Here is a 12,439-nt window from a genome sequence, read left to right on the forward strand (position 1 = left end):
GCTTTGCCCCGGGCTTCACGAAGACGCACGCGCGCAGGGAGGCGCCACGTGCTGGGGCCCCGAGCGCGCGGAGGCTGCGCTCGGCGTTGGCGCGCCGCGGCGAACCCACGTGCGGGCAGCCGGGACCCGCCTGACGGAAGCCACCTACCGCCACGCAAGTGCGGGCCGCCGCCCCTTCCCCGCGCCCACTCAGCCCAACTCGGCCCAGCGGGAACCGGATCCTGGTCCCGGCACCGCAAGGCGGCGCACCGCCCGCCTAAGGCTGCCGAGGGGCGGGGCCGCCCCCGTATTGTTCCTCCCCAGAGGCCGGCCCTCCCCTTCCCCAGCCCCGGGCGGGGCGCGGTGCCGCCGCAGCCGTGGAACGTGGGCTCGCGCCCCGCCTTTGTCTCCCGGCGGCTCGCGCCGTAGCCCCGGGCCGCAGTTCGCCGCGCGAGCCGCTCCGTGGACGCGGCGCGATGAGCTCGGGAAGCGGAGACGACGGGCGCAGCGAGGACGGGGGAAGCCTCAGGATGGACGTTACCGTCTCCGAGCTCATGGAGCTCTTTCTGCAGAGCCCGCTGGTGACTTGGGTGAGTGCGCCTGGCTCCCCGCCCCATTGTTAGTGCACCGGCCGCTCTCCCGCCCGCCTGCGGTCGCCGCAGACCCGACTCGCCCGGCCCCGGGCAGCCCCACGTTTCGGGGGGTCTTAGCAGGTGTTTCGGGCTGGGGTCGGGGTCCGTGTCCCGGGGTCCCGAGGCGTTTCCAACTCCGGAGCGGCGCGCCCGCTGCAGGACCCGTAGCGCTGCCTGCCCTGAGAGTGGGTACACCTGTTCCCGCCGGGGCACTGGGCTGCCGGTGCAGGAGCGGACGGGGTCCGAGTGGCCCCCCGGCCTCTGTGGCTTTACCACTCGGGAAAAGGACTCACTTCCCCAACATATCCTCGTGTAGTGTTTGAACCCGAGACCAGCCGGTGAATGGCGGTGACGGGTGGGGGTGGGGGAGGGAGGTGTCTCCGAGTGGGAACATGTGTACAGGCTGGGGTGGGTGCAGCGATTTCCAGTAGCTCTGAGACGTGAGAAATGTGTTGAAAAGTCCCTTTTATTTTTTATTTTCCCCCGCTCTGGGACGCTGGAGAAAAGTGGCGAGGAAGTTTTCCTCCTGCCGTCTCGCGTCTGTTGCCTGGAGCGGGGCAGGGAGACAGGCCATGGGGAAAGGTGGGCTTGGTGCCTACTGAAGCAGTGGGTGGGGGTGGGGGTGGGGGTGGGGATGGGGTGACCCCTTCAGCCCACCCGAGCCCTCCCCGCCTTTGCCCTGAAGAGCTTCAAATGGGCGCGTGTGGGGTGACTTTTCCTGCCTTTTCTCTCCACATCCCCCTCCTCGCAGGTGAAAACTTTGGGCCCATTTGGAAGCAACAACCACGACAACCTGACTCTGTATATGGATTTAGTGGATGGCATCTTTTTGAACCAAATCATGTTGCAAATGTAAGTGGTCTCCACGGACAAAGGACAGAAACAGTGCTTCTTCAGGAGGTTTGGTTTAAGGTGGTAGAGATGGAGCCTGTGGTTGCTATGGGAGGGTTCTTTGCACGTGGGGCCAATGGCATCTCAGTATCAAGTGCCTTTTTGCTGCCATTCGTTGGGGTAAGAAGAACTCCAGGACAGTGCAAGGTTGGCAGCTTGTTTGATGAAGAAAATAGGGAATTGAAGGACTACCAAATACTTGATATAGATGGTGCAATGAACTTCAAACCACCTAATGTGATTTAAGCAATGAAATTAAAAAAAAACACATGTCTTTAGGGAGCAGGGAACTGTAACGGACAGTGTCTGGTTACAGGAAGTGTCAGGGGTGGGTCGAGAGCATCTGTGAGTGACTAAGGTTTCACTCTTGGTTGGGACGCCTGTGTTTCTGAGCTCTCTTTCATTTCATCTTCCATGTTCAGTGGCCCCGTAGCACGTGCCGTTGGTTAAGTCGCTTCTCATGAGCTGGATTGAAAGTCACTGTGTGAGGACAGGAACAGGGAGTCAGAATGCTGTGGGACCGACTTGGAGCATGCCCCTTCAACAGGGTCTTGGTGGAAGTTCTACTTGTTTGCTAGAATGTGTGACCACATCCTTTCTCGTAGCTGAGCTCTGCAGAGCCCGTCTGACTGACGGCCCGCCACCTGTAGGTGTGGGCTCCTCCTGCTGCACTCTGTTTTTAACTCAGAAACGGCAGGGGAGATGCTGGAGCTTAGTGTCAGTGGCACTTGATTCTTAGACTCTTGCAGGAAAAGCAAACATCCTAGGGTTCTCTGTGGATCAATCCCTTACGCTCACCTGCAGCTAAGTGTCAGGCTTGAGCATAATAAACCCTTTAGCTAAAGAGAATCAGCTTCCTTTGTGGCCCCCGCAGGAGGAGGAGTTAGCTTTGGCATATTCAGAAAGTGATTTAAGTAGACTTACCTGAAAAGATCTGTTTTAAGACATTCCCCAAGAACATTGCTCCTTTTGTTTTAATGAGTCGTGTGGAATCGGGCTGTGGGAGAGACACTTCCGTTCTAATGGGGTTTTTTTCAAAAGCACTACCAGTCGTACCAATCCTGTGTTTGATTAGATTCTAAAGGACACGTCAGTTAGCTTTGGCAGCACTTCTCCCAGGACGCTGACGACAGTGAGTTTTCTTGGGTTGTCTGGTGGTATGGTTGAGTTCTGGCAACTACTCCCCATTCCCTTAGGACCCTCCCCCCCCCCCCCCCCCCGCCCCAAAATTACTGGATTCTATTGGTGCAGTGGCCAGTGAAACTTCAACCTCTCCTTACCCAAGCCCAAGCCCAAGACTGTTGATTAAAAAAATCAGCAGTATCCCCAGCATTTTCATTCAGCTTTCACACCCAGGCAGAGGGAGAACAAAAGCCCGGGGATTGTTTCTCTTTCTTCCCTGACCTTTGGAATTCCTGACGCTTTTACCACTTGCTTGTAAATCAGGAAAGCTTGTTGGACGTTCCTTTGAGAAATGCCAGCTCATTGCCCATCCACTCTGGGCCCGCGGCTAAATTCAGTTTGTAGGGCTTCTTGCCTCCTCCTTGAAAATTTCAAATGCGATTTTCTCCTCAGTGATTTGCCAGGGTAACCAGTCTAGAAGTGAGGGCTCACTAGTTTGGGCTTTAGGGCTTAAAGCCGTAAGCAGGGCTTCTGGGCCTTTCTGGTCAGGGCCAGGCACAGAAAAGGGACCACAGGGAAGCCGTTGGGGTGGCTTTCCAGAACGAGCACAGCCAGGAGGGAGTGCCCCAGCAGCACAGTGTACCTGTTGGTGCTGAGAATAACCCTGCTCCAGGTGTAGGGATGAGAACATTCATTGCCTTTGGAAGTGGTGGGGATTGACTGGAAAAGGGGTGCAGGAGAACTGGGAGGGGTAGAAGTTTTCTGTATAATGACTGGAGTAAGTTCCATTTTTTAACTCATCAAGCTGTAACTTAAGATACATGCATTTTACTCTATGTAAAAATTCCCTCAATTACAAAGAAAAAAAAAAGAAAAGAATTCCAGCCCCAGTGTCAACACAGAGGGAGCCAGCCTGGGTTTGAAGTCCAGGTGTCTCTCTTCCTAGCTGCCTGACACTGGCCATGGCACTCATCACCTCAGTTTCCTCATCTGTGAAATGGGAACTAAAGTGCCTCCCTTACGAGATGGTGGTGAGGATTAAATGAGGTGATGTGTTAGCATTTAGCACAGTGCCTGCCACTTAGAAGGTGTTAGTGTCAGTTACTCACTTATATGTATACTATCTTAATCCAGGAAGGATTTGAGGCATCCCTTATGAGTTGGGTTTTTTTTCTTCAGTCTTTTCTCCCACATCTTAGTCTCCTAGATTGCTGATAATTCTTAGCCTTCGCCCTCTCCCAGTGTGTTCTAGGGCAGAACTGGACTCGAGGAGGAGGAGGGGTGGGGTCGAGGTTTGCCCGGGGGGGGGGGGGGGGGGGGGCACGTCCTAGCCCCACATCTGACACTGTACTTAAGCTAAGCTTCTGTTTTCACTTCTGCCAAATGGGAGAAATGTCGGCTACCCAGCAGGTCAGGCTGTTCTGCTGTACCACCCATGCTGGGAGCTTCGCCTGTGTGCCGTTCACCTGCTTTGATCAATTCTCCCCGGGGTTGGTAGGACCTGAGAAAAGAGAGCAGTATGCTAACTGGCTTGCTGGAGCTCAGAAAAGAGGCATGTTACCTGACACTTCAGAGCCATATGGAGGCTGCTGGGGCTCACGTGACTACACCTGGGCATTGTCTCTGGCAACTGAAGAAGGCTGCGGTAGGAGTCTCTTGGCCCCGGCCTCCCGGTGAGGTGACATCAGTGCCGGGAAGCAGGAAAGCCCTGTGAGCTCAGCTTTGAGGAGAGGCCCCAGTCTAGGAGAATTCCTGAATGGAAGTGAGGCGTTGGGTGGCGCGGATGGAGACGCATGGGAAACTTGCTGAATAGCTCCTCTGTCAATGCGGTCTCTGGGTACCTCCTGGTACCCAAGGGAAAAGAAGGTGTCTGATTCACGTCGGACACATTTTTCACTGTCTCGTAGCAAAGTTACCTAGGAGCTTTGATTCTAGCATCAGGCAGGCAAGTTCAAATCCCCCCTCTGCCACGCACTAGTTTTTCACTTGGAGCAAATTCCTTACTTCAACTCTCTGTGCCTCCATTTCCTGCTCTGTAAGAAGGGGATGGTACTTTATAGGTTTGGAGAGGATTATAAAAGATCATGTATATAGAAAATGCCCAACAAATGTCATCATCGTTGTCATTAATGTGGGGCCCAGAACTGTGTGTGTTATGTGTGTGTGTGTGTGTGTGTTTGTGGGAGTGGACACGTTTGATGTGACCCAGATCGGAATCGGCAGCCCTTGTTGTACCTCCCGCAGCACGGAGGGGAGGGGGTTACCCAGTCCCGGGCAGAGTGGGAACAGACCATACTCAGCTTGTTTTGATTTGGTTCCTAATAACCTTCCTTTACCCTGAGAGCCTTAAAGGAGGGAGTATTAATGATCGTGATAATTAGTTTACTTGCTCGTATAGTAAACGTCAGGGCTCTTGGGGAGTGTAGTTTCAGTTAGTGACTGCTCTTCAGAACTGATGGGAGAAGCAGAGATGGTCCGAGCCCAGGCCCCGACCCTGGTGCGTGGAGTGTCTTCTAGGTGCAGCGAGCGTCCCTGTGTGTGCTGAGGCCCTGTGGCTCCTGGCACCCCTGGGGTGGTCCCCGTCTGACGTAAATGAAAGCTGAGGTGACAGTAACGACAAAACAGAAAAAGCCTTGCACGTTCCCTAAGTTCTGCTACATTAAGAAGCACATTTGTCACTCTGAGAAATTGCTTGTTATCTTTTAATGTACTATCGTCAAGGGAGAATTGCATCGTCAAGGTAAATCGTTTTGTAATGGTAGGTGCACTTCTGCAGCTAAAAGTGCCTTTGCTGTTTAAACTCTGAACACCTCCTCTATTCCTAAATTAATTCCCACTGAACCGTTAACTTTTTTTTTTCTATGCATGAAAGGTTCCATGAGAGACATGAAATGTGTAGCCTGGCCAGACTCTATTACTGTGAGGAGATAGTAAAAAAATGTGGTCACACGACAGTTGAAAAGAGGTCCTCTGGTTTCCCCATGGGACCCACTGACTATTTTAGGGGCTGTAGGGTGATTGAATAAGATCCCTGGCTGAGTATTGCACGTAATGAGTAAAGGGGTTCAGATACAGTGCAAGGTGGGGACTCATAGTGCAGCTATCAAATAGTCATGGCTGAGTTTAATTTAATTAATTTTTTAAAAATTAAAATGGTGCCATGTTAGGACTTCCGAAAGAACCAGCGCAGGAAAGATAGTTCAAATGGAAGACCTCATCTGTCCCTTCAGCTAGAACCGTGGTTGGCAAACTGCAGCTCAGCAAACCTCGGCTCTCGAGCCACATGCGGCTCTTTGGCCCCTTGAGCGTGGCTCTTCCACAAAATACCGACTTCTGCACTTGGGCCACGAAGTTTCAATCGCACTGTACGTGCGCGCTCGCATGTGATATTTTATAGAAGAGCCACACTCAAGGGGCCAAAGAGCCGTATGTGGCTCACGAGCCGCAGTTTGCCGACCACGGAGCTAAAAGATTGGCAGGCTCCGCCACCTCCCTAGCTGCCCTTCATTGCTCCATGTCCTTCTCAGATTTTTTCCTTGAGAATCTTTCTCTTCTCTATTTTCTTTGATCTATAGAACTCTCCTGATCCAACGCCATGATGATCTAAGCAGGGGTACGTTCAATGCGGGGAATGATACGTTCAATGGCATTTACACGCCTGTTGGTTATCTTCATAGCTTCATCCTAAGTAACAAAGAAGGCTGCAACGAGGCTAGTTCCACCAGTGGTCCCATTGCTTCGGCACAATTCCTCAATTAATTTAGCCAATTGTTCCCCACCTCTGGCTAGGCCAGTCAGTTCGTTACTGTCATTTCCTTCATGGTAATGTTCAAATCCTGGCAAAGTGACCCCTGCTACATTCTCTTTCTTCGTGCACATCTTCACGTGGGCTTCATTTACATTTTGGATAACTGTGGTGCTCAAGATCCCTGCTGTGAACTTGGCCTCAGAGAGCGAAAGGCAGCTTCTCTCATCACTTCACCCTTCAGCGGTTTAGTCTCAGTCTCTGTAACCTTCAGGCTCCGTTGAAATCGAAGAGTTTGTTTTTCTTAAATGTACTTCCAGTGACATTTGAAATGATTTCTACTTGTAGTTGTTGTTTTTTTTCCTGTTTGTCAATTTTGTATTAATTATTGACTCCAAATGAGCCGAGTGTCATTGAGATTGATTTCATACCTTCCCCAACCCCCCTTCATGTATCGAGGGGGCGGGTTACCGCCGACAGAGGAAGAGGCCTGCCTCTCTTCCATCAGACCGGCTCCCAGGAGGCTCAGCGCCCTTATCACAGGGCTCGGGTGACAGGTGAAACCATGAAGACAGCCCTCATTTGAATTAGACCTCCCTCCTGTGTCTTGGGACAGTAAGGCTGGGGGAGGGCTTTGTTATGAAAAGCAGGAGAGGTGGCAGCTGAGTTGTCCTATTATGCCTGTTCTCGTCAGATAGGAAACCTTCGTTATCACACGGAGACTTTTGAGACGCATCCTGTACAGACACAGATGAGTGAAATTATAAGTCGCTGGGTTCAGATGACTGCTTTCATCATGACCAGGCCGGACTTTTGCCCGAGAGCGGAAAATAAATGACGCTTTGGGGGTTTCCCACGTGCATCACTTGTCTCGCTACGGTTAGCATTTCCCGTAGGCTGCGTGGTACACCAGATAGTGCCACGGACTGATGTCCGTTTGTCCCGGTGGAATCGTGTCCCTAGAACGTAAACCACAGGCAGGATCAGTGTGAGACCGATTCTGGTGCCAGGGGAAGGGAACCCATGTGAAGTAGAACATCAATGATTTTTATTGACTTAAGTCAGAACATGGACCATTTTTTCCCCTTTTACTTTCTTGATGACTCATATATTTTTGTGTGTTCAGCTTTTAATCTTGAAATATATTTTGGGGTAGGTTGTTGATTTTTACCCTGTAACTTTTTGGGTCTGCGTTGCATTTGGTGGTGGTTGAGGGGTGCTGCTAGCAGTGGGAATGGAAATGCCCATTGATTGAGGGCCTGAGGAGGGTAGGGGCTTGTGGGAGCTGGAGTGATGTGTCTCGGGTCCACAGCTCAGCAGGGGCAGAATTAGGGTTTGACTGGAGCCCCACTGGTTATAGCCCCACACTCACCTAGGCTTGGCGAGGACTGCCCAGCGCTGGGAAGGGAGGTGCGGTCAGCGCTGGGAGACGCCATTTCCATTCTCGCGCTTCTTCCCCTAGAGACCCCAGGCCGACTAATCAGCGCATCAACCAGCACGTGAACAACGACGTGAACCTCCGCATTCAGAACTTGACCATCTTGGTGAGAAACATCAAGACCTACTACCAGGTAAGGGCCGCTCTCTGCTCCCCAGGGGTCCTGTGCTCCTGGCAGTGCCGCCACTCAAACGGTTTCCCCACAGGAAGCCCGGAGGAAATGTGTTCACGGTCAGGCTTCTGCTTGCTGACAGTTGGTGTGTTTTCTCACTGGCATCTGTTTTTTGCATTGTGAGGAGGATCAGATGTTGAATTGCTTTACCTCGTCCAGGGAATGTCGGTAGAGCGGTGTGCGAGGCATTGGGTCTGGTGCTGTGAGGGCCCCAGAGATGAGCCTCGGGTCGCCACTGTGGCCCCAAGCACCAGTCGCTCGGGGAGTGGCTGGATGGGCACCGGGAGGGGCACCCTGAGGTGGTTATCACCCACAGCTCAGCGCGTCTTTGTACAGCAGCAGTTCAAGGGGTGGAAAGAGATACGGGACCACAGAAGGGTTATGTTGGGGCAGGACTGTAATCGGCGAGCCTCCAGCTTGCAGATGGGAGCGCTGGAGTTCACCGTGTGGAATGCCCGCTTGTCCGTGCTCACCACACCTCATTAGCAGAGAGTCCGTGGTAGGAGGACCTGATGGGGAAGGGCTGTTAAAATCCCCACCCCAGCCGTGGGAAGGTGGGGTGAAATCTTTGATATTTGTGGTCTTTACATGGCCAGCGCTGATGCAATATGGACTGAAACTGCCCTGCAGGCCCCTGGTTTTCACACTTTTTCTGAGCACTGAAACTTCCCCCTTCCCCCATAGGAGTTTTTTTAAGATCTCAGGTGACACCCAATGACTCTGATTGACTTGGGGGTTGGGGGCCCCTGGTGCCTTCTGCTCAGCCCCCTCTCCCTTCAGGGCATCCCTGTGGGTTCCTGGGACCCCAGGGAACATGGTTTAAGAACCACTCAGTGCTCATCAACAAGCCCCAGATTCATGCCGAGGTTTCACTGAGATCCTGGGCCAAGCACTGTCTGTGCTCATTCCATGGCCTGTTGGCCGCACAGCACCGTGACTCTCCGAGCAGCCTCTGGGAGGCTTACAACCAGCCCCATCCTTTCAGTTAGAAATGCCAGCTGCGCTGAGGAGGGGCCGGGAGCCAGGGCGGGGCCTGGGAGAGCGGGGACTGTGGGGCCGAAGTGGCTTCGTTTCTTTGTCTGAGGGGAGCCACACTGAGGCCCGGGCAAGCTACAGGCTGGTGGGTTTCAGCTAGTGCTGCCCTTAGGACAGCCACGGCCAGGGGAAGCTGGGCAGAGGCGGTGGTGCTGCCCTGGAACTTGGGTCTGGGTGTGGAGGGGCTTGATTCCTGGCTGCAGGCACCATTCGTGGTAAGCAAGGGCTTTTGATGCTGTGTACCGGTGCCAGGGAAGCGGATGGGGCTAACAGTGCTATAGACAAGCACCCTAACTCGGGCTGCATGGGGGGCATGTGCGAAGGCTTCTTGGAGGAAGAGGCACCTGAGTGGACAGATGGTGCACAACTGAGTTTCCAAGATTGGAGGATTATGGGAAGGAGACAGGAGAAAAGGTGTTGAGATGGAGGGAGTCCGGGAGGCACAAGACAGTCCTGTCCTTTGTCACAGTCAGCACTTGCCCCAGCTGCTGGGACGAAGGCCTGTTGCTCCTGGTTTCAGATGAATCAACACCAGGGAGATGTCACCGTGGAACTCCTGACGGGCAGGCCTCCCGCCTCAGGTGTTGCTGGGAGGTCATTGCCCCTCCCTTGTGTCAGCGATGAGGGCCTCAGGTGGAGGTGCGGTTTCTGAGGCTCTCCGTGAGCAGCCCGGGCAGTCGGGCTCGGTGCAGGCTGTGTGGCATGCACAAGCCGTCCTCTGCTCTCGCTGGCTGGGGAGGGTGCACGCTGATGGTGGGCAGCAGCCCTGCTGGGCAGGTCTGGGCTGGCCAAGGGGGCTTGGCACTGCTGGGGACCTTGTCGAGTTGCAGCAGTTTGCCGCTCTTGGGGGGACTGTGTAGAGCTCCAGAGCACGGGAACCACTTCGGGAAGGAAAAGACGGCCAGGCCACCCTCAGGGCCCAGAGAGAATCGAGGTAGAAGGAAGGACCCTGCCTCCTAGCTCGGCATCTGCACTGTGGCTTCTGCACTGTGGCTTCTGCGCCGAGGGCAGGGCTGGGGTGCGTGGCAGCCTCAGCCCGGCGCCCAGTGTAAATGTTTGCTGAAGCACTCGCTAAAGGCCGCAGAGCGTCCCCGCCTCAGTCCTGCTCACGTGGACCAAGCCTCCGCCGCAGGGCGCTTGCCGCTGGGCTGACACCGGTAGGCGTGGGCAAGGTTGAGCTGTGTGTTTTTTTCTTCTGATTTATTATAAAGTAAAGTTAAGTCCCGGTCGTATAAGTAATACGTGGTTTTTATAAACAGCGTGGAAAACAAACAGGTAGCAAGAAAAAAGACCCACCCAGGGTCCCACCACTGAAAGGCAATCCCCGTGAGCAGTTTGAGCGTTTCCTCCCAGTGTTCCCATGAATAGTTTTTGTTTCTCGCCGTCGTGGTCGTGCCTTATACACAATCGCATATCCTGTCTTTTTTCCCTCCCACCTGACATTGTGGCAGAAGCATAATTGGTCATTATTGTCAAGCGACATTCAAGCAAGTTTTCCAAAGAAGTGTTGCCCAGCGCCCCCTGTTGTGAGGGGCGTGGATGAAGTGAGACAAAACATGCCTTACTCTGACCAGGGAGGGTGAGCGGTCCTCCCCAAGTAGAGTGGGATGCCCTCTTGCCCCTGGCTTTTCAGTCAGACGCGTCAAGGTCACGGAATCCAGCCCTGGGCCTTGTTTGCCAGGCAGCGGCTCTCACCCTGCCCGTCCTTCCCTGCGGCACCGTGGGGCCGGGGCAGTTAGGAGGGCCGGCGTCTCTCTCCAATAGCGTGGTCTTGTTGCACAAGAAGCTTATGTTTTGCCCCTGAAAGCCTGTGGAGACCTTGTCCTTGACCTTTCTCAGAAGACAGAAGGTGGGTGGGAGGCACACGGCCAGGTGCAGTCTGACGGCGGGTGTCTCAGCCAGGACCTCAGGCTGAGGGCTTCTGGCCTGGGGCTTGGACTCCTCTGGGATTGGGGCCAGGACCCTGTATTTTCAGAAGTTCCCCAGCTGTTGAGTCTTACTGTCCTTCCTGTAACGCTGGGAATCAGTGGGCTGGAGTAGTGGTTCTCAAAGGGGGGTTCCCGGCCCAGCAGTAGGGAACTTGTTAGAAACACATCTGCGTCTCTAACCAGCCCCTCTCAAGACCTGCTGTGGAGGCCCTGCCTCCGGCTTAAGCCCTGCAGAGGATGCTGCTGCGCCCTCACATGGGAGCTCCGGGCTACGGAGAGTGCCTAGTGATGTCTGGAAGAGCGCCTTCCGCCAGTTCCCCTAGGGCAGGGAGAGCTCAGTCCTCCCAGTGGCTCCTCTGCATCCCGAACAGCAGAAATGGCACCTCCTCAGCCCTGGGGCAGGTGCGGTCCTTCTCTGGGCCTCTGAGTTCGCATCCATCAAGAAGAGGATGGGCCCTGGGAGTCCGATACTCTGCAGCCCCACAGTGACCAGAGATGGCCACGATTTAGAGTTATGATCACCTCAGGGAAGCTTGGTTTTGTGAGTTCCTTTAACTTGGCTCTTCTGGCTTCTGGTCTCTCGCCGTGGTTAGAAGATACAGCAGACCCAAACTATTGTTCGTTTTTCGGGGCACTGAGTAGGCTTTTATTGCATGTTAGCTGTTACTATTAGCTGATGTGACTGTTTTCGTTGGGCTTTTAAAAATTTTTATTGTTGAGAGTATTACAGATGTCCCTCATTCTCCCCCTTTGCCCTCCCCCCAAATAGTGTTCTTTATCTCAGAAGAAACAGCAGAAGAAGTAGTCTGGGGTTCTTTGTCTTCTGTGATCTGTTTTTTCCTTCATTGCTTTGAAGAATTAAAAATAAAACAGTACCAGTGTTTATCATGAACACCTGTGTATCTGTTATTCAAATGAATATGAACATATGTGTATATTTTTCATATTTGTTTCAGACTGGTTTTTTTTTGTTGGTTTTTTTTTTTAAGAAATAATTTTCTGATAGAAGTCCCCATTATACCTGGTATCCTTCCCTCCCTCCCTGGAGATAACCCATATCATTCATTTGCTGGGTATCCAGTTCACATTTTTATACTCTTGCCGTGTGTGTGTGTATACATATATCTGTGCACATATATGTAGGTGTGCGTGCATACATACGTGCAAGCATTACTGTGACATCTTTAGGTAGAACTTCCATACCTTGCCGGTACCTTTTCCCTACTCAGCCTTGTTTTTGAGGCCTGTCAGCTCTGCATGGCCCTCGTCTTAGATAAGCCTGGGCTGGCTACTAAACATGAGAAATATCTTTAGAAATGTGCAAGCTTGGTTTCAAAAATGAAAGACTTTTGTTCAAAAGTAAGAATAGTAGGAAGTGTACATTTGTACATTGTTGGTGGGGACGTGGTAAAGTCACGTAGTCCGGCCTCGTTCGTGTGGCCTGGAGGGTCGGTGGCAGTGAAGGTTGGTTGTGACAGTGGTCAGGAGCTTGTCCGC

At 53.1% G+C, this 12,439-nt stretch overlaps 1 protein-coding gene and 1 pseudogene across 1 annotated transcript in view; one reads left to right on the forward strand and one right to left on the reverse strand.

Moving 5' to 3' along the window:
- The first annotated feature begins 424 nt into the window (after nucleotides 1-424).
- LOC139010408 (protein Daple-like) overlaps nucleotides 425-12,439 on the forward strand; it is a 106,585-nt gene continuing 94,570 nt past the window's right edge. Inside the window, exons 1-3 of the mRNA XM_070414820.1 lie at nucleotides 425-569; nucleotides 1,363-1,463; nucleotides 7,832-7,940. Coding sequence (XP_070270921.1) covers nucleotides 456-569; nucleotides 1,363-1,463; nucleotides 7,832-7,940 — 324 coding nt within the window. The 5' untranslated portion in view covers nucleotides 425-455. The remainder of the gene's footprint in view (nucleotides 570-1,362; nucleotides 1,464-7,831; nucleotides 7,941-12,439) is intronic.
- Nucleotides 6,060-7,811, reverse strand: LOC139008058 (V-type proton ATPase subunit D pseudogene; annotated as a pseudogene).

This window comes from Myotis yumanensis, unplaced genomic scaffold (genome assembly GCF_028538775.1).
Source record: "Myotis yumanensis isolate MYYU_CA2020_CCGP unplaced genomic scaffold, mMyoYum1.0.hap1 SCAF_1, whole genome shotgun sequence".
Lineage (NCBI taxonomy): Eukaryota > Metazoa > Chordata > Mammalia > Chiroptera > Vespertilionidae > Myotis > Myotis yumanensis.